Source organism: Chenopodium album, chromosome 9 (assembly GCF_948465745.1).
Source record: "Chenopodium album chromosome 9, dcCheAlbu1.1, whole genome shotgun sequence".
In the NCBI taxonomy this organism is placed as follows: Eukaryota; Viridiplantae; Streptophyta; class Magnoliopsida; order Caryophyllales; family Amaranthaceae; genus Chenopodium; species Chenopodium album.
The window spans coordinates 194,584-216,341 of NC_137842.1; the positions used below are offsets into that span (position 1 = coordinate 194,584).

Here is a 21,758-nt window from a genome sequence, read left to right on the forward strand (position 1 = left end):
TTTGAAGAAAATGACACTCAATTGTAAATTATAACAAGTTTTTACTTTATGGCTGCCCTAGAAGATTATTTTACCTTCCAACTCCGTACCCCGATTTAAAGGGTGGAATTACTTCAAGAACTACGCAGATCTTTATGGGACATGGAAGGTATATGTGTTTAGGGTTGCTGTTACTCTATGTTACATCTCAATCTTTTTCTCAAATAAAAAATAATGAATTCAAAAGACAAAGGTCATATTTATAGACTGCTCCAACCCCGAAATTTACCCCGATCGGGCGCAATCTCAGGGCATCAAACTCTTCTACAAAGCTCCTTTCAATGGGTTCGACATCCCGCCTAGTGGCCCCAATCCAGGCAACTAAGGATCAAATATAGTACTCTAGCAGTTCAACACATAGCTTAGCGCCTAATATAGTACAGCAATAATAAATATAACAGGTTAAAGGGATATAACATAGTTTTTTTTTAGACAAAGGTTATAACAAATCAGACTAGATAGAGGTACAGAAAGATCTAGTTAGGCTTTCCTCATAGCTAAGGCTAGCTCATGGGCCTTCTGTACCGTACTTCTGTCCACTTTGATACACATGAAATAGGCTACTTCCTGCAGCATATGTATTATATCATAGACTATGGTTTTCAGCTCCGTTGAGGCCGTGCCTGGAGACTTGAGTGTCTTCGCCATTGATTCACAGTCTGTCTTCAAAATTATATTTTTGAAGTTCTTGTGGGTTTCATGGATCGCCCACCAGACTGCATACCCTTCAGCCTACTCAGCTGAAGTAGCATGAATTCTCCTCTAGCCTTGGATTTCCTCGTGTTTTTGGCTGACGGCAGCCCACTCCACTGTTGCCTGCCATCCTGGTCGGCCTGTTTTTCTCAGCTTTCTTCTTCCAAGATACATCCACAACAAGTGATAAAGTCCGGCTCCTTGAAGGAGTACCTGTTACAAAAATATGCGGGATTTTGCCTACTTTACTATTACAAGTAATCTGTTTTTTTCTGCTCCCTGTCTCATGTACCTATGCAAGCTCCAATATTACTTGGGGCTTATCACTCATGCCTCTGAATATAATATCATTTCTGTGGGACCATATCACCCATAGAATTGTGAGAATAGTACATGGAATCTCTTGTGAACCCTCTGAACCACCGCGTGCAACAGGTGTTCAGGTTTGCCATTGCATTTAGCCCTAGTGGGCTAGCTGCCCAAATTCTTTGGGCAATCTGGCATTCTTTAAAGAGATGTCTCACTGATTCCTCAGTCTGATCACCTAGCACACATCTTCCCTCCACTTATATACCTCTTTTCCTCAGGTTATACCTAGTAGCTAACCTGTTATTCACTAGTAGAAAAACATAAATCCGAATCGGTTTTGAACCGGTTTAGATTTGAGGGATGCTAAAAAGTGAAACTTTCACACCGGTTCAAAACCGGTGGCATTTCTTAATCTTCGCACCGGTTCTTCAATAATTTTTAAAAATAAAAAAATAAAAAATAATGTATAATTTTTTTTTTTTTTTTTTTTTTTTTTTTTTTTTGCATTTTTTCAATATAATTGACATATAAACACTAACATAAATATATATATATATATATATATAAAAACTTATAATTTCCATCAACACAAAGCTGTAATATGACAATTTTTAAGTCAAAAAAGAAAAAAAATATTACAAGTTTAATATTGTAAACAGTAGTGTAGAGCAGATTAGCAGCAGCGAGAGCAGTAGAGCAGCATGCAGCAGGGGGTCTGGTATTCACAAACCACCACACTAGTATTTGGAAACTGGACAAGTACAGGATGCAGAAAATAAAACCAAGCTCAGGGAGGAAGTATATGAAACCGTATATGCAAGTGCTACTTGCAGCCAAAAAGATATAATTAAAAGTAAAATCTCTGTATAGAAGAAAAATGCTTCACAACACTTACTTTGAAAAAAGATGGTTTATGTTTTTGGCTGATGAGGGATGGGGCTTGTATTCAAGGTATAAATCCACCCTTGAGGTGTTAAAGCAGCAATTTTTTCCTGCAAAATGTAGGAATGCTTTTACCTAATGAATAGAGAAAGTTATTGAACCAAAAAAAATCAAATGTAAGCTAAAAAAAAAAATCAAATGTCAAATTTACAACTTAGACTGACCTCGGCAGAGTAGTAGCAGCTGCAGCCTTGCCAGGCCAGCTACAACAGCAGCCTCGGCAGGGCAGCAGTAGCTGCCGCCTTGCCAGGCCAGCTGCAACAGCAGCCTCGGCAAGGCTGCAGCAGCAGCCTCGGCAGGGAAGCTGTAGCTGCAGCCTTGCCAGGCCAGCTACAACAGCAGCCTCGGCAGGGCAGCAGCATCAGCAGCCTTGCCAGGCCAGCTACAAACGCCTTGCCAGGCCAGCTGCAACAGCAGCCTCGGCAGGGCAGCAGTAGCTGCAGCCTTGCCAGGCCAGCTGCAGCAGCAGCCTCGGCAGGGCAGCAGTAGCTGCAGCCTTGCCAGGCCAGCTGCAGCAGCAGCCTCGGCAGGGCAGCAGTTGCTGCACCGGGCAGCGGGCCAGAGTCTCTAGTCCCTCATTCCTAGTCCCTCCTAACCCTCAATGATTCAAAATTGAATGTAGAATTCTATTATACAACCTACATAGCCAATCACAATCAAAACCCCAGAAATTAAAACCATGAAATGTGAGAAGTGAATTCTGATATCAGGAAGACAAAAATAATGAAATTAATTACCTAAAAATTTGAATGATTCGTGTATATACACTTAATCAAAACTCGAGTAGTGTAGGACATGAATATCCTCAGGTTGCAGATGACATTAGAAAAATCCACACTATATTTCCAAAATAGTGTGTCAAGTGTCCATACCAATATTAGATTGCAGAGTAACCAACATGACAACATTGGTACTATAGGTGAAATGAAATGAAGGGCTTGGGTAATATAGCTCTCTAGAACAGTTGGAAAAAAAAAAAAAAAAAAAAAAAAAAAAAAAAAAAAAAAACCTAAATAGAGATAGGTTAGCCACTAGCAGCTTTGATAAATGAATGCAACACATGTATACAACCTATTCCAAACACACAAAAAGTAACCTGGTTCATATCTTAATTGTATCAAGATAGCCTGTGAAGGTGTTACCATGTTACTCAACTGTTTATATTCTAGACTTCGGGAAAAACACACAAAACTTCTCAGACCACTAACTCCAACAATAAAGTAAGCTTAATTATCACAAGGTTATCAGGGTTAGTCCGTGAAGGTGTTACTGTTACCATGTTACTCGGCTGTTAATATTCTAGACTTGCAACTAAATGATTAAAAAAAAAAACACACAGCTTCTCAAATTCCACTCACTCAAGAAGATTTTACATCCCACACACAAGCAGCAGGCAACGCACCACACAAAGAAGAAACATAAGCAGCAGCAGGAACACTTTACCCACAATAAAACGCAGCAACAAATAGCAATATAAGCAACACGCAGCACCCAACACATACTAAGGCACCACGAGACACAACATCACACATTCAACACCCAACAAAATGAAGATTTTCATGCAGCAAAATAATCACAAAAAAATAAATAAAAATCACAAATCATATCCGTGCATCATACCTTGTGATATGAGGATTGGGCTTATAGACTCATAGCAAGGAAACTTCTGAGCTGAGGTTTGGTATGTGGAGCTTGTGATGAGAGAGTTCTAGAAGTCTGAATCAAGTCCTTCAAAACAAATGGTGACCAAATTATCAAGGAGCAACAACAAACATGTAAAAATCAAAGAAAGTGATTGAAGAGCCCCAACAGAAATTAGAGAAGTAAGTAACAAACTCACATGAGAAACTGGATGAATATAGACTACCTGTCTTGGCCTTCCAAATATGACCTGTAGGAGTTGACACATTCACTAGGTGATCAAGTGAGCAAATCTCCAATACAGTCTCTTCCTTGCTATTAAAGCTAGAAATATCAAATGAAACTCAAATTTCGGTAACAAACTAATACAATCATTGAATAACACATCACTGATTCAGTTACAATACAACAACCAATTTCGTCCCTAAAATGAAATATATAAAAATATGCTATTAAAGCTAACTCAACCAAAATTAATTGAAATTGGGAAGAAATTGATCTATTAAAATCAAAAAATCAGCAAAATAAATATTAGGGGAGCTAAGTCACTCATCAAATAATTTTTATACACAAACATATCATTTATAGCCCAAAATCCAATTCAGTAATCATATAATTCAAAAATCTTAAATGCAATTATAAATAAAAATAAAATAAAATAATATCAGTGAAACGGTCAAACTCGGCTGCCATAGATAAATGAAGCAGATCAAGCAAACCCTAAATTACCGCGCGGGGGGGGGGGGGGGGGGGGGGAGCAAATAAATCATGGAAATCTAAATGTTGGGGGAAGAGTAAATTTAATAAAAATGTCAAAACTTAACAGATCATAAATTCAAGATCTATATGTAACTCAAAACCCTAAGAGGAGAGAGGAAGAGGCAAACCCAGGAGGAGTGTCGGCTTCCCTAAATTCTTTCGTGGTTGCCCTTCTCTTCATTAATGGAGCTTCGATCATCATTAAACAAATGAATGCGGCGGCAGTGGCGAACCTCGGGCTCTTATTCTCCTATGGCGCTGCTAAGAGGAGAATGAAGAGGGAAAGGAACCTCCGATGCTCGCGGTGGAGGAGGTGGTTGTGGTGGAGGGAGTTCAGGTGGCGGCAATGGTTCCGGTGCAGGTGGCGAGCGAAGAGGAGGGAACGAGAAAGAGAAAGAATGAAGCTAAGTGAAGTGGGAAAACAAAGAAAGAGAAAGAGAAGGAAGAATAAGGGCGGATTTTTTTTTTTTTTTGTTTATTTCGCACCGATTTGAACCAGTGCAATTAATATAATTTCGCACCAGTTTGGTTTGAACCGGTCTGAATTCTCTTTACTCATATCCCGCCTATTTTTTTCGGTGGCCATTTCTCGCTGCGAATTTATTTTTCTACTAGTGTATGAAAAATTTTCCATCCAAAATCAACCACTTTGGCCAGATCTTCACCCTCCAATATTTCCTCCAAAAAACTTCTTCTCCCATCAGATCATGCAAATTGTAACCTTAAACAAAGTATGAGTTACAGAGTAAATCTTTAAGATCACCTCAATTGGATCTCTACCAAGTTCACAAATTTCATAACAACAGTAACTATTTGTACACTGTTAAGTTTCCTGCTCAAAAAGTCAAAACTTTCACCAGAGTCACAAGGACCATAAGTGACAACACACAACAGACTTGACCGTTCAGTGAGTAAATTACAGTAGTTTATTTTTTTTTCAAACACCAAAATATCTCTGTAATAGAATAGGTTAAGAATAAACACTCTGCTCTTACCAATCTGACAAGATACTACAGTAGAATTACACTTATATACACCAAAGTTTCTACAACTTATACCCTACAGTGATAAATATGTACACCAAACTCCAGAAGTGGGCTGGCTTACAATCAAGTACTAAATCTTATCTTACCACTTAATAACTTACAAAGCAACTTCCTTGAGGCCGCGCTTTTGAAGAAATTTCCAATAATGATTTAGCATATGGTCATTTGGGGTTACCTGGTGCCACTTGCCAGTACAAAAAATTGCATATGCATCGGCAGCATACCTGTACAATGAAATGCAAACCAGTTATGTATTGAGGGTGAATGTTATGGACATCTTAGGAGGATTACAATAAGTCAATAACTTTGCAGATCTTTCCAACAGTACCAAGAAAGCATCAGTTTCACTCACTTTCCAATCCCATGCAGCTGAGTTACGTGTGTCCAATCATCAGATATATACTCCCTAGATAATTGCTGAATCATTGCTGCTCTCTTTCTATGCAACCCTAAACTTTGTATCATACTTGCGATTCTAGTGACATCAGTGCCAATAGTAGCTTCAGCATTGGGGCACACATCAAAAAAGTGCGACAAAACTTTCCTGACCTACACAAAAATAAACAAATGTTTTCACAATCTTGGATCCTCAAAATGAATTCAAGTATCAATAATTAATCCACACAAGAAATCATGACCAAATAATATACAGTCTTTCACCAAAGAAATCCCCTCCAAAGGATACACAAATGGGCATGAGAGGAAGAAAAGAGAGCAAAACTTTAATGATTATTAAAAACTCGTTACATAACCTCATCTATTAAGCTCAGTCACTTGGACAAGCCATGTTACATTACAAGACAATCGAGAATTTATAAATTGCAATAAGTACAGTGTTACTACAAAGTAATAAGCAACAAAGGATTAAAATAGAAAAGACACCAAAATGGGTGTCACACATGTAAATAAGTAGGGCAGAGGACAAAGAAAATGCAAGGTATCATGAAAAAGTGAAGTAGTTTTTGATATCTTTCTATGAGAAATATCCCTTGGATACTAAATGCCATATACTTCAAAGTTTACAAAAAAATGAAAAATAAATAAATTGCATGAGATAAAGGCTTTAAATAACAGCTTCATATTATATATTTAAGACTCAGCTCAAATTGATCATCCAGCAAAAGCAAGCACCAAACATCTCCCATTTCCCAACAACAAAGCTGACTAAATAATCACAAGGTATGAGCTATGGATAATTATCTGGCATATAACAGGCTTTTTCCTCAACTAAAATGCCCAATACATACAAAGTTGCTAACGATAAAACACTATTTATCTGAAATGACGCGTAAAAATTCGGAAACCCAGCACCAACATTTGTATTCATCAAGCTCTTTGCAAACCACCAGGATAATGAAAGCAACTTCAACATATCAAGTGTAGCTGTGACTCCTTATCAAGAGAAACTCATCAAGAAAAAGAGTTTCATATAATGTGGACAGAGAGGAAGCAAACCTTAGAAACTAGAGATAACTTATGCCTTAATCTACAGTCATTTCAAATATTTCATAGAGCATAGTACTTCCATAATCATCACCAATGTCACTCAATTGTTTTAAACCTGAGACACGTAAATGCTCAAACAGCAGCATAGGCATTGCAGTTCAAGAAAATAATGTCTATGGTCAGGGCTAAAATAAAAATAAGTTATTTTAGTACTTAACGCACATCATAAAAACATACCTGGGGTCCAGTAGTGATATTTAAAAGCATACAAATCACTAACACTCTCCAAGGGTCATGGGCATGCTGCTCTTGCAGAAGATTGTAAGGAGAGCAGGGTGGCCTCCAGGTACAGTTTGGTGCTTTTCTTTGGTAAGCATCAGCTCGCTTCTCAGCAGCACTAAGAGTCCTACTTCCACATTGCTGTTTACGTTTCTTCTTACCTTTTCCAGCACTACCGTCTTCTTTCTTACCCCCTACTTCCTCTTCCCTATTCAAGTAGCTGTCCCCTTGGTAAGCATATTTGGAAAGTACCTCTTCAAATTCAACGTACATAGTCTTGTCAACCCTTCTCTTTTTCTTATTTCTACAGTCAGCCTCGTCTCTTTCACCATCAAACTCATTTTCCTTTGACACCTTTCTAAAATATGGAGAGATAACCTTGGATGCCAAAGCTTTTGAACAGTTTTGGTTAGCATGTATAGACCTCAGTGACAAGAAATCAAGTTCATTCTCCTGGCCAGCTGCTGAGTCACATTTTAAAGATGCAGTTTTCTTTTTCTTCTTGTTTTTTGGTTTTTCGGAAATGTTGCCAATCATCAAGTCATACCCGCCTTGATCACCACATAAAGTCGGTTCATCCAGACAATTGTCAACCTTCAAATGGTGCAAGGGTTCCTCTTCATCAACCTTAACAGACTCTAACATAACCATGATATTCTCTTGTTCTGCCTCTTTAGTAATGAGAGCAGCAGAAAGCACAGCATTATTCTTCTCCATGCAACATTGGTCAGCATTATTCCTCAGCTTTTTAACTTTGTCTCCTGTTTCCAATTCCTCTTCAATCACAGAAGTTTTCTTGTTGCTATTTCTTGGCTTCCTTACTTTCGGTAACGTGATATTGCCATCCTTATCATTTAGAATATTTTTCTTCCTTTTCCTTTTATTCTCTTCCTTGCTATCATTCTTCATACTTCCCTTTGTGTTCTCCTCGAGGACTTGATTATTTTCCCTGTCTTTTGCCATCATAAAAGGACTATCATGTCCTCTTACTGAATTCATGTCCTCATTTCCCCCTTTAACATCTTCCCGAATGTCTGGTTTTCTCTTCCTTTTCTTTATTTCCTTTTTCACAAAATATGGAGAAACGACTCTTTTCCCATTCTCATTCATTAAACTGACAAGCAACTCCCTTTTCCTATTCTTCTCAGACCCAACAACAAACTCATTATTCTGTAGTCTAACAAAATAAGGGGAAACGACTCTCTTTTCTTCACCCTCTAACACAACAACCTGGGCATTTCGCTCAACAATTCCATTTTCATCATTTTTCCTCAATAATTCTCTCCTTCCCTCACCTCTAATTTTATAATTAGAGGATGCACTTAAACCTAATACGATAATAGGAATATTATTCACAACGTTAAGATTAATAGTATCAGGAGGTACCTTATTTTCTTGGTGCCCCGGAGCAGACGCCATTCAAATTCAAATTCTGTTTATTGGAATCAATCTCTCTCCTTCCTCCATTTCCGATTAAAGATAATTAGGGTTTCAATTTTCATTAAGAGTATCAAGGTCTTCAGACTCCAAATTTCTTTCTGGGAAAGTAGGAGATGGCTCTACTTTTGGCGGGTCATATGCGACATGGCCAAAAAATATATACTCTGCACTTCCGCGGTGCATTACATATTTCCTAATCGCCCCAAGTCAATCAAAATTTATGGGAATTCCAACTTTCCACAATCACAACCAAATAACTTAGTGAAATTCCTAGGAATTTCATTTGGGAAATAGTTTCCCATGAAATATAAGTTGCTATGGGAATTTATTTCCCTTATCAACCAAACAAGGTCTAATATTGCATATTAACATCTTGTTTATATGGGGATGCGGTGGTCAATTCGTACTCTTTAGTAAGGATACACTCGTCATTCAATCGGTGTCTTTAGTTACTAGTTAAACGCTCGTTAACAAACGCTATAGACTCCGTTCTTGCCAAACTATTTGTATGACCCCATTGGTAATTCCTCTACACAAGCTAACTGCACACCACACCAAAAGATAGAAGAAGGAGATAAAGATGATGGTAAAAAAAAATTCCAGTAGTAAATGAATTTCTAATTGTTTTTCCTGAGGAGATTCCAAAAATGTCATCTGTGAGGGATATTGAATTTACCATAGACTTTGTGCCAGGGACATGACCTATTTCAAAGGCTCCATATAGGATGGCCTTGGATGAGATGAAAGAGCTGAAGACTCAGTTAGATGACTTGTTGGAGAAGGGATATATTCGGCCTAGTTCATCACCATGGGGTGCACCAATTTTGTTTGTGAAGAAGAAAGATAGAAGTTTGAGGTTGTGCATAGTGATGAGCCTATTTTATATACTACCTCCGCTTCGGACTACTCGCAACAGTTTCCTTAAATGGCTGCTTCACATTACTTGCAACAAATCATTTTCTTTCCCTTTTTAGTAAGTTTTTTGGCCATAAAATGACAATTATACCCTTACTTTATTTAAAACATCCTAATTAAATTATAAATCTATTCTTATTACATTAATCCCTAAAGTTAATTAATTTTACCTTACTACCACATAAAAAAACTTCGTTAAAATTAAAAACTGCCTGAAAATCATATTTAGAGGCTGAATTTGGTCATTCTTAAAACGTTGTTTCCACATGGAAAACACTACTTTTTCATCAAAATCGGATGAGTTCAGAATCTGATCGGGATTAAAATGGGATTAATATTAACGAACGGAAATCTAAAAATTAAAACACGAATTTACATGTTCAAAATAATCTGGAATTAAGTTAAACTAATCAGTAGTTATAATCACCAAAATTTCAAAACATCATTACTATAAAAGCCCTAAATCAATTGTTCATAAAAACCCGAAAATCATGATTTTCAATAATTAAAAACCCTAGGTTATAAAATTTACAAAATCTGAAAATTATGACATTTATATAATCCGAAAATTCGTCAAAATACAATTTAAAACCAATTAAATTAATTTCAAACAATTAAATCAAAACCCATAAATCAATAATTATAATTACACAGATTAATAAAACAAAGGAGAAAGAAAATAAGACTAACCTTTTTGGGTGGGAAATTTTTGGGGATTCATGGGGTATTTATAGGAGAGAACGTTGTAGGGTAAATAGAAAGATTGGGCCTCATAAAATTAATGGGCCAAATGAATGAAATGGACTAAGATTTAGTTGTATTGAAATAAATTATAGAATGAAGGTTCATAAAATAATTTGTACCAAAATAATTTTTCACCCAAATTAATAATTTGAATATTTTGAAATTAAATTACGGAAAAATACAAAACAATATTATAAATAAAATTAAATTTCATTTATAACATATTTAAAAATACGGGGATTACAATAATAGTTTGTTTGTTTTTGATGGATGAGTATATATCGTATCTTAATCTTATTGTTTGTTACTTGAAAACTAGATATTTTGTTAAATAATAGGTAAAATGTGTAGGATCCGTTTAAGATCCGTTTTGGACCCGGATCCGTAGGATCCAGCGGATATGGATATGGATCCCTCAAATTTGGACCCGACGGATGTAATCCCTCGTATTTTTAAATATTTTATAAATGAAAATTTATTTTATTTATAATATTTATTTGTTATTTTTCATAATTTAATTTCAAAAGTTTCAAATTATTAATCTGGGTCGAAAATTATTTGACCAAATTATTTTATGCACCTTTATTCTACAATTTATGTTCAATCACACAAGTCTAACTCATTTGTTTACTTAATCGACCCATTATTTTTATGAGGCCCAATCTTCCTTTTTACCCTACAATAATTCTCTTCTATAAATACCCCATGAATCTCCAAAAATTTCCCACACAAAAAGGTTAGTCTTATTTTCATCCTCCTTTGTTTCATTATTTTGCTTAATGTTAATTTAATTGTTTTGGTTTTGATTTTAGTATAAAGATTATATTTTTAGTATCAAATTATATTTTGATGGTATAAAGATTATAAATTTCAGATTATATTTATGTTATAAATTTTCATATTTTATGAATTATAAACCTAGGGTTTCAATTTATTGAAAATCATGATTTTAGGGTTTTTATGAACAATTGATTTAGGGCTTTTATAGTAATGATGTTTTGAAATTTTGGTGATTATAACTACTAATTAGTTTAACTTAATTCCAGATTATTTTGAACACTTAAATTCGTGTTTTAATTTTTAGATTTTCGTTCGTTAATATTAATCTTGTTTTAATCCCGATCAGGTTCTGAATTCATCCGATTTTGACAAAAAAGTAGTGTTTTCCATGTGGAAACAACGTTTTAAGAAAAACACATTACCTTTGGTAGTGATAACTACCCTTTCGTGGCCAAATTCAGCCTCTAAATATGATTTTCGGGCAGTTTTTGATTTTAACGAAGTTTTTTTTTATACTTAAAATATTATCCTTGAGTTTGATTAATAAAATTAATTATGTTTAAATTTGATTAAGCATAAATATATGTTTTTTATTGAATTTTTAAGTGTTGGAAATAGTTTCTAAGTACTACTTTTGATGTTTTATAAAGAGGGTTTAATCACCCATTAAAAAGGGAGATTATTAGGGGTTTTTAAATAATTTCCCGATTTTTATTAAACTTTAAACTTGCTGTAATTTCATGTATAAAAGTGTAATTTAAGGTTTTTATGAAGAAAATTTAAATAACTATATATAAGCCTTTAATTTTAACTAAAGGGAAGGTTTAAAAGTGTTGTTTGATTTGGATTTTGAAGGTTTTAAAGTAGGTTAGTATTGCTGTAAATTTGATTGATTGGGTATTGATTGAGATGTTATTGTTTGGTTTAGGAGAGGAGTTTATTGAAGGTGATTTCTAGTTAGTAAAGTGGCATACCAATTCGTTTATTCAAGGTACATACAAGTTACGAAACCTTGCTTGTAGGTGCATGTTTAAGGACGGATCGAGAACTTAGTATCATGTATAGGGATGACTGAGTTAGACTGTTTGGTTATACATTGTGAATTTCATATGATGTGCACTATTTTATATTGCAAGTATTATTTGTGCTCTAATTATGCAAGGTGCATGAGCTTAGAGGCAAAGGTATGTAATTGGTGTAAAGATTAATTTATTACTCATTCATGATTATGCAAACAGGATGAGTAAAGGAAGAATTCAAGTCTTATAAGACGAGGTTAAGGTATTGGGGTGCCTTATGCACTCAAGGTGTTTATACATCGAGGTAGTAAAGGAATAAATAATAATTGTTGTTTGTCACTAATAAATCAAGAATTGAAATTGAAAACTTGTTTTGTTTGATTGAATTGTGTTTAGAATGTTTGTATTGTTATGCATATGAGTCAACACTAATCTAAACCTGTAAATCACGTAAAGTGCAAGATGGATGAGCAATAAAACTCTGGATTGGTGCACTTCTGGAGTAATGACAATCAGGGGTTGGGGTACACGGGGTATTAGCCGTGTACTTTTATCGAGGCCGTCTGATCTACGAGTCTCCTATTTCAAATATTATTTTTTTTTTAAACTAGAAGTTAGGTGAGATCTCATACTAACTACGGTCACGGAGTCGCGCTCGTGGTCGTTGGATGTTTCTTGGTGTTTCCGAAAGGAGGCATGGGGTTTTTCTTTTATTGATGTTCCAAATGGGACATGGGTTGGACAACCTTGTCTATTGCTAAATCCAATGAAATAAATAAATGAGTTAGTTAATATTAACTAGTGAAGTCTTAATAAATTTGATGGTAGAGTCATGTGCTAAGTCTATAATTTGATGATGCTTATGCTTGATTATTAGTAGCATGTTAGGTATTTCTTAATTTATTTCGCAGCTTGTATGTACTCAGCTTTGCTGATTGCGTGCTTTATATGTCTTTCTTTGGTCATGGCCTTCGCCTTTCAATGACCCTGTGACGATCCAATTTTTACACTTGAAATATTGGGGAGCAGATTAACCACAAGTTCTTTCAAACGCAGCATTCGCATCAGGGTTGTGGGATTTTGAGTAGAGAGTTGGTTATTATTCGCAGTTTATTTCTTTTCATAAGTTTGAATATATTTAAACTCTGGTTTTATTTATTTACTACTTTTGTTGGGTTTTGAATAAGGGCCTTAATGGTTCCAGCTTGTATCATTTAATTTGGTTTTGGTTATTGGTTTTGAAACTTATTTATAACTGAGTTAGTTTTTCCGCTGCTATTTTCTGAAAAAGCCTTAACGTTTGAACACGTGGCGGTAGCACGCCAGTAATTTTCTTGAAATTGTTCAGGTTATTCACAGGTTTAAAGAGAGAATTATTGGGGTGTTACATCGGATCCGGAGCGAATCTGGATCCAGGGTACAAAAACGGATCTGGATATGGATCCAGTCAAATCCGGTCCAGATCCGAGCCGTTGTCATCTCTACTCATGAGTGGTTTGAATAAACTATGATTATTTAAAGTCGAATATTTTGAAAGCATGTTTACTTAACTAAATTAATTTTATATGTCTGGCATTTTGACAGGGTAAAGTCGTATCCCCTAATCAAAAGTAAATACCTAAATCACTAACTAAAGTAGATAGGGAAGTAGGGTCGATCTCCACAGGGAAACTAGTTTTTTTAATCCTAATTAAATATTATAATCTAACTTATTTAAGTAACCAATATTTATGAATGAATAAGAAACTAAACTAAAAAGAGTAGGAATAGGGAGAAAATAATATATAAAGGATCTAGGGCATAGGTTCACCAATAAATAATACTTCAGGGTAAAACATAGTAATCAATCATTGACATTGCATAAATAACATGATTAACAGGCTCTCGCAATTTATTAATCAACATAGATCTAACAGGCTCTCGCAATTTACTAGATCTAAGTTCTTATTGAAAATAGCCTTTAATATCAAATTAACATCTGCTCGATTCATCAATTTAATATTGCTATACTTTTACAAGCCGCAATTGTAAAACATTAAAACAATCCAATAAGAAATTATCATGCAATACCAATAATCAATAATAGTCAATCATCAATGCATCAATTAACCAGATTGTAAAGGGCTCACGCTACTTATTACAATCACACAATTAATTTATCGGTATTAAATCTCATCTCTCGAATCTTGACTTAACCATTTATAAATTAACTTGCCTATTGAAACTAGACCTAAATATTAATTCTCATCTCTCGATTCTTGAATCAATATTGTCAAACTCATGCATAAAAGATAGGCCTAATCTAGTCACAGAGCATTAAATCAATCAATAGGAAATTAATCTAGCATTGATAATCAACAACAATAAATTACCCCTTCATATTATTTATTAGATCCCCATAAACCCTAGAAATTAAACTACTCACACATAATAAAAACTAAACTAATCAAAGTAATAAAATAAATTATGATCAAAGGAATAAAAAAAATAACTAGGATTAAGGGAAGAGAAATCGTTACCGAAATAAATCTGGAATTAATGAAAGAATTAAGAACAAAAGTTTAGAGAGAGAAAAAAAACTAAGTAGAGAGAGAGACTAAGGAAGAAGAAGTAGTAGTCGTCTCCTAATTAATCCGTACAAAAACGTATTTAAACAAAACTAAAAACAACTCCTAATTAGAAACTAATTGCTCGTCAAAAACACTTCTCCAGAAACACGCGCCCGATCGGGCTAGAGGCCGCCCGATCGGGCGTGCCTTTTTTGTCGCACAGGTCTTCTTAGATGCCGCGCCCGATCGAGCTAGCAGCTCACCCGATCGGGAGCGCCTTCCCTTGATGGCACTCCCACGCGCATCCGCCCGATCGGGCGATTGCTTGCCCGATCGGGCCCGGTCTTTATCTTCAAGGCTTTGGACTTCGATTGGGCTAGATTTCTCGGCCCAATCCATATTTCCTCTCGGGTCTCGAATACATGGTCCAATTGCCTCGTGATCCAAATAACCGAGCCCTTAATCACCGGCTCGATGGCTCTAACCGGCCTTGGGCTCCATAAGCGGTCGTGTTCTTCCAATGCTCATAGTTGCTTCATAAAAATCCCGGGAAAATGCTCCAAAGGTGCAATTCCCTGCAAAACTCTACCAAAACTACGAAAACACTAGAAAACACATATTAGTAATAAAAGTGGCCCAAAAGAGCCAAAAACACTACTAATAATGACCACGGGACGGGGGTAAAACACTATATAAAACAGACATATCACATTTGTATGTACTTAGCATTTTGGCTAATACGTATTTCTCTTTTGCTTTGGCTTGGCCCTACTTATCATAAATGATGAGTAGATAGGTGATAACGATCAAACGACGTGAATTATATGCTGCATTGGGAATGATGGGTGGTGATCACCTAGTTTAATTTAGTAAACATAGTATCAATTTTCGTGACTCCAAACGTGTTTCAAAACTATTACTATTATTATTAATAAAGGATAGGAAAATTTGTCTGAAAGGGACTAATATATTCACTATTTTGTGTGGAAGGACCTTTTATGTTGAAAGTTGTCTAAAAGGATCTTATAAGTTTGTTTTGTTGTTTATAAGGACCTTGACATCGGAGTCCGGCGTTTAACTTAGATTCTCCGGCGTTGACCCCCCACGTGCATGTAACGTGACATTAAAAAAAATTACCCTCTCCTTTTTTTTTTTCCCCTTTTCCTCCAACCCTAGCCTTCAAAACACTAGCAAAGTCAAACGTCAGATTCCAATGTTAAGGGGAAAAAAAGGGAGAGGATAATTTTTTTTAATGCCATGTGACATGCACGTGCGGGGTCAATGCCGGAGAATCAAAGTCAAATGTCGAATTCCGATATCAAGGTCCTTCCAAACAACAAAACATACTTATAAGGTCCTTTTAGATAACTTTCAGCATATAAGGTCCTTCCAGACAAAATAGTGAACATATAAGTCCCTTCCAGACAAATTTTCCTAAAGGATAAGTACTTTTCTTCCGCTGCAAGTCTCTGTTAAGCCTTATGTAATCACGTGGCGGTAATATCCTTAAGTTACTCTCAAAATCATGTTTTATAGTAATTATTATCGGAGAGTAATTTGGGGGTGTTACAATATCTAATAAATTTTATAATTTATCAATATATTTCCTATATATTTGTGTTATTTATTCAATCAATTGTTTGGTGGGTGAAATTAAAAGTTATTAATGTGCCTATATATTTGTTGTTGAATGCGGGCTAGTAAAACAAGGGTTATTGTAACACCCCAAAATCTCCCTCTACGTAAATACTATATTTATACGTATTAAAATACCGTAGAGATAGACTTGGGCATATTATCGTCACGTGAAAACGTAAGGCTTAAATAATTACTCAAATTGCAGCGGAAAAATAACTAACTTTTATTATTAATAATATGAACAACCATAATAACTATTTCAAAATAATCCAATAAAAACTTGTCCATATATAAATGAAAATTTATTTTATTTATAATATTTATTTGTTATTTTGAAATAGTTATTATGGTTGTTCATAATTTTTAAATATTTTATAAATGAAAATTTATTTTATTTATAATATTTATTTGTTATTTTTCATAATTTAATTTCAAAAGTTTCAAATTATTAATCTGGGTCGAAAATTATTTGAACAAATTATTTTATGCACCTTTACTCTACAATTTATGTCCAATCACACAAGCCTAACCCATTTGTTTACTTAATCGACCCATTATTTTTATGAGGCCCAATCTTCCTTTTTACCCTACAATAATTCTCTCCTATAAATACCCCATGAATCTCCAAAAATTTCCCACACAAAAAGGTTAGTCTTATTTTCATCCTCCTTTGTTTCATTATTTTGCTTAATGTTAATTTAATTGTTTTGGGTTTTGATTTTAGTATAAAGATTATATTTTTAGTATCAAATTATATTTTAATGGTACAAAGATTATAAATTTCAGATTATATTTATGTTATAAATTTCATATTTTATGAATTATAAACCTAGGGTTTCAATTTATTGAAAATCATGATTTTAGGGGTTTTTTTTTAAGGGATTTAGGGCTTTTATAGTAATGATGTTTTGAAATTTTGGTGATTATAACTATTGATTAGTTTAACTTAATTCCAGATTATTTTGAACACTTAAATTCGTGTTTTAATTTTTTAGATTTTCGTTCGTTAATATTAATCCCGTTTTAATCCCGATCAGTTTCTGAACTCATCCGATTTTGATGAAAAAGTAGTGTTTTTCATGTGGAAACAATGTTTTAAGAAAGAATCACTACTTTTAGTAATGTGCACCACCCTCTCGTGGCCAAATTCAGCCTCTAAATATGATTTTCGGGCAGTTTTTGTTTTTAACGAAGTTTTTTTTATACTTAAATATTATCCTTGAGTTTAATTAATAAAATTAATTATGTTTAAAGTTAATTAAGCATAAATATATGTTTTTATTGAAGTTTTAAGTGTTGGAAATAGTTTCTAAGTACTACTTTTGATGTTTTATAAAGAGGGTTTAATCACCCATTAAAAAGGGAGACTATTAGGGGTTTTTATATAATTTTCAAATTTTTATTAGACTTTGAACTTGCTGTAATTTCATGTACAAGAGCGTATTTTAAGGTTTTTATGAAGAAAATTTAAAAAACTATATATAAGCCTTTAATTTTAACTAAAGGGAAGGTTTTAAAGTGTTGTTTGATTTGGATTTTGAAGGTTTTAAAGTAAGTTAGTATTGCTATAAATTTGATTGATTGGGTGTTGATTGAGATGTTATTATTTGGCTTAGGAGAGGAGTTTATTGAAGGTGATTTCTAGTTAGTAAAGTGGCATACCAATTCGTTTGCTCAAGGTACGTACAAGTTACGAAATCTTTCTTTTAGGTGCATGTTTAAGGACGACGGATCGAGAACTTAGTATCATGTATAGGGATGACTGAGTTAAATTGTTTGGTTATACATTGTGAATTTCGTATGACGTGCACTATTTTATATTGCAAGTATTATTTGTTCTCTAATTATGCAAGGTGCATGCGCTTAGAGGCAAAGGTATGCAATTGGTGTAATGATTAATTTATTACTCATTCATGATTATGCAAGCAGGATGAGTAAAGGAAGAATTTAAGTCTTCTAAGACGAGGTTAAGGTTTTGGGGTGCCTTATGCACTCAAGGTGTTTATACACCGGGGTAGTAAAGGAATAAATAATAAATGTTGTTTGCCACTAATAAATCAAGAATTGAAATTGAAAAGTTGTTTTACTTGATTGAATTGATATTGGATTGATTGTATTGTTATGCATATGAGTCATCACCAAGTCTAAACCTGTAAATCACGTAAAGTGCAAGATGGATGAGCAATAAAACTCTGGATTGGTGCACTTCTGGAGTAATGACAATCAGGGGTTGGGGTACATGGGGTATTAGCCGTGCACTTTTCTCGAGGCCGTCTGATCTACGAGTCTCTTATTTCAAATATTTTTCAAAACTAGGAGTTAGGTGAGATCTCATACTAACTACGGTCACGGAGTCGCGCCCGTGGTCGTTGGATGTTTATTGATGTTTCCGAAAGGAGGCATGGGGTTTTTCTTTTATTGATGTTCCAAATGGAGCATGGGTTGGACAACCTTGTCTATTGCGTAATTCAATGAATAAAAATAATGATTTACCTATTATCAATTAATGGAGTCTTAGTAATATAAGTAGTTGAGTCGTGTGTTGAATCTATAATTTAATGATGCATGATGATTGATTATTAGTAGCATGTTATGGATTTCTTAATTTATTTCGCAGCTTGTATGTACTCAGCTTTGCTGATTGTGTGCTTTGTGTGTCTTTCTTTGGTCATGGCCTTCGCCTTTCAATGACCCTGTGACGATCCAATTTTTACACTTGTAATATTGGGGAGCAGAATTACCACAGGTTCTTACACATGGAGCATTCATCAGGGTTGTGGGATCTTGAGTAGAGAGTTGGTTGTTTGCATGTTATTTCTTTTGCAAGTTTGAATTTATTTTAATTCGATTTTATTCGTTATTTGAACACTGAATTTAATCACTTACTACTTTTATTGGGTTTTGAATAAGGGCCTTAATGGTTCCAAGTTGTATGACTTAATTTGGTTTCATTCGTTGGTTTTGAAACTTATTTATAACTGATTTAGTTTTTCCGCTGCTATTTTATGATAAAGCCTTAACGTTTGAACACGTGGCGGTAGCACGCCAGTAATTCTCTTGAATATTGTTCAGGGTCCTCACAGGTTTAAAGAGAGAATTATTGGAGTGTTACAATGATTGGCAGAAATGGTGGTGCGCTTGCGGTGTTTAATGAGCACAAGAAAGGAATAGAGGAGGGCTTGAAATTGAGAGTAGAGTAAAGAGTTTTCTGATTTTTGGACTTTGTGAAGGGTTGAGAGTCTATTTATAGTGTTTAAGGGGTAGTAAGATAGAGTTAAAGGAGGATTGAGATTAGCATGGGAACATGATAAATGTAAGTTTGTTAAATGAATATGAGTGAAATTTAGTCTAGGTTAATTCATGTGGAAAATCCAATGGAAAAGATTAGAGGTGGAAGTAAGATAGATGCTAATTTGGTTAAGGAAGATAAATTAAGAGATTAAATGCTTAAGGTTAAATAGGATAAAGCTAAGCCATGAGATAAGTAAGCAACTTTGGCTTCAACTAACTCACATCCAATTTATTTATTTATTTATTTTTATTTTTTTTTTGAAAATCATAGTTTAAGATAATGATTTGATAATAAAGTAAAAATATATTATATAATATCAAACTAAAATAGTTGTACATCATTAAATATGAATTGACCAAATTAATTAATTATTATTATTATTGATTTAAAGTACTAAAATAAATAATTAGATACTTATTTTAGGCGCCAAAAATTAATTTTGGCTCCTAATTTAAATAATTGAATAAATTATTAAAATATTTATTTATTATTTTTTTTCAAAATTTTGGGGTATTACAGTTATGTTTTATGGCTAATGAAGCTTTTAGGAAATAAACGAGGATCGATTGATTTAGGTAATGTATTTGATATGTGCAGAACGTATACAACAATATATGAAACGTAAATCTTAGAAACAAAGTAGAAAATAGATGAGATGAACACACAAATTTGCATGGTTAGGTGAATATAACCTACATCCACAAAGTAAGAGATAGTATTTTCTTATTAACTTTCATCGAGGATAAACAAGAGATATAACAAAGGAGATACAAAGCTCTATATCTCACAAAGTCTCTCAAGAGATATAACAAAGGAGTTACATATTGGCTTGAATTGGCTAGGCTAATCAATATGAGCAATTCTAATTGTCCACCCAATGGTTCCTTATATAACATAAGAAAATCCTAAGAAAACCCTAAATTATTCCCCACGGACATGTAGCACGTCTGTTTCTCTTCCCCAACTTCGACGGTACTTCATAAAACGACGTTAAATTTCTCGTTTATTATCGAAATTGGGTATATGAATTATTGTTGGGAAGATCTTGAAGTAAGTTATCACCTCCAACTTGAATTATCTCAAGATCACTTTTGAATTGAGAAATATGTGCGATTGATATTCAGCTCTTTGCCATTCCGATCCACTAAATTTTAAGTCACAAATTAATAGAAGCGGGTGGTATGGCATGAGAATTCTAGAATTATTTTCTCTATAGAGATAGAAAATGAATTAGTCTACTTCTATTACATATAGAACATTATTTATGCCTTTTTCAATTAATAAAATAACAATATAAAAATTAAAAGGGAATAAATAAAATAAAGGAAAAATACACTTTAATAATCCCAACTGTCGATTTACTTCTAATAATCCCAATTAAGGTTTATTATCTAATAATCCTAACTATGGGGTCAGTTTGCCTCCAATAGTCCCAATGACCGGTGACCTGCTGAAAGAGTTTTTTTTTCTTTTTTGTTTTAATCACCCATGTCAATACATAACTGGTCTGAAATTAAAAATTAATAAAAAAACATGAAAAAACAAAAATTCCAGCCACCCTTTCCCACCCCCTAACCTTACCGGAACCTTAACCCTACCCCCTAAGTTCGTCGGCAACCGGCCGGCTAACCCCCCCACAACCACCTAAATTGGCTGACCGGTCTATGTAACCCATTTTTCGATCCCTGAAACTAACCACCTAGCCTACCCCGACCCCCAAACCACCGAAAATGGCAGTGAAGCTCCCACTGCAAACGACGAATACTCAACAGCTAGCCATTGAGTACGATTTTGGCGCAATTGAACCACAAATTGAGCCCTTAAATCCACAACAACGATGATAAAGGCCGAAAATTGCAGCAGTGGTGGGTGAAAGAGGAAGACTTTAAGAGAGAGAAAACGGAGGAGGGAGAAAACGAAGGCTTTGAGGGTTTAGGTGGGTGATTTTGGGGGTCGAAAATGGGTGGTAGAAGACGGCCGATCATTTTTTATGGTTAAGGGGGTTGGCCGGCCGTTTCCTGGCGAGGTTAGGGGGTGGGGTAAGTGTAACACCCCAATAATTCTCCCTTTTCCAAACCAATTACTTTAAATAAAATAGTGGAGAACCATTGACATGTTACCGCCACGTGTTAAAACGTTAAGGCTTTATCAAAGTATTGCAGCGGAAAACCAAACATAAGTCTTTAAAATAATATAATTTAGAAAACCAATAAGTCAAAGCTTACAA

General features: G+C 34.5%; 1 protein-coding gene and 1 long non-coding RNA gene across 2 annotated transcripts; both read right to left on the reverse strand.

Annotated features, from left to right (window-relative positions):
* Nucleotides 1-317: 317 nt before the first annotated feature.
* On the reverse strand, nucleotides 318-3,589 carry LOC145558158 (uncharacterized). The gene is made up of 3 exons (XR_014092380.1): nucleotides 2,148-3,589; nucleotides 1,937-2,033; nucleotides 318-1,792 (listed from the first exon to the last, which is right to left on the reverse strand). It is a non-coding gene; the product is annotated as an uncharacterized LOC145558158 (long non-coding RNA).
* A 13-nt stretch (nucleotides 3,590-3,602) lies between these two features.
* On the reverse strand, nucleotides 3,603-8,917 carry LOC145558157 (uncharacterized). Its single transcript, XM_081619300.1, has 5 exons — nucleotides 7,113-8,917; nucleotides 5,782-5,978; nucleotides 4,512-5,653; nucleotides 3,824-3,874; nucleotides 3,603-3,711 (listed from the first exon to the last, which is right to left on the reverse strand). The coding sequence occupies exons 1-3, from the start codon at nucleotides 8,571-8,573 to the stop codon at nucleotides 5,527-5,529; spliced, it is 1,785 nt and encodes a 594-aa protein (XP_081475426.1). The 5' UTR covers nucleotides 8,574-8,917; the 3' UTR covers nucleotides 3,603-3,711; nucleotides 3,824-3,874; nucleotides 4,512-5,526.
* Nucleotides 8,918-21,758: the final 12,841 nt, after the last annotated feature.

What these genes read in the sequence shown, in the direction of transcription:
- LOC145558157 (XM_081619300.1), bottom strand. Translation starts at nt 8,573, where the DNA reads ATGGCGTCTGCTCCGGGGCACCAAGAAAATAAGGTACCTCCTGATACT. An exon ending in ATATCACTACTGGACCCCAG is followed by an intron (nt 5,979 to 7,112) that starts GTATGTTTTTAT and finishes ATTTTTGTGTAG; the next exon opens with GTCAGGAAAGTTTTGTCGCA. An exon ending in CAGCTGCATGGGATTGGAAA is followed by an intron (nt 5,654 to 5,781) that starts GTGAGTGAAACT and finishes TTCATTGTACAG; the next exon opens with GTATGCTGCCGATGCATATG.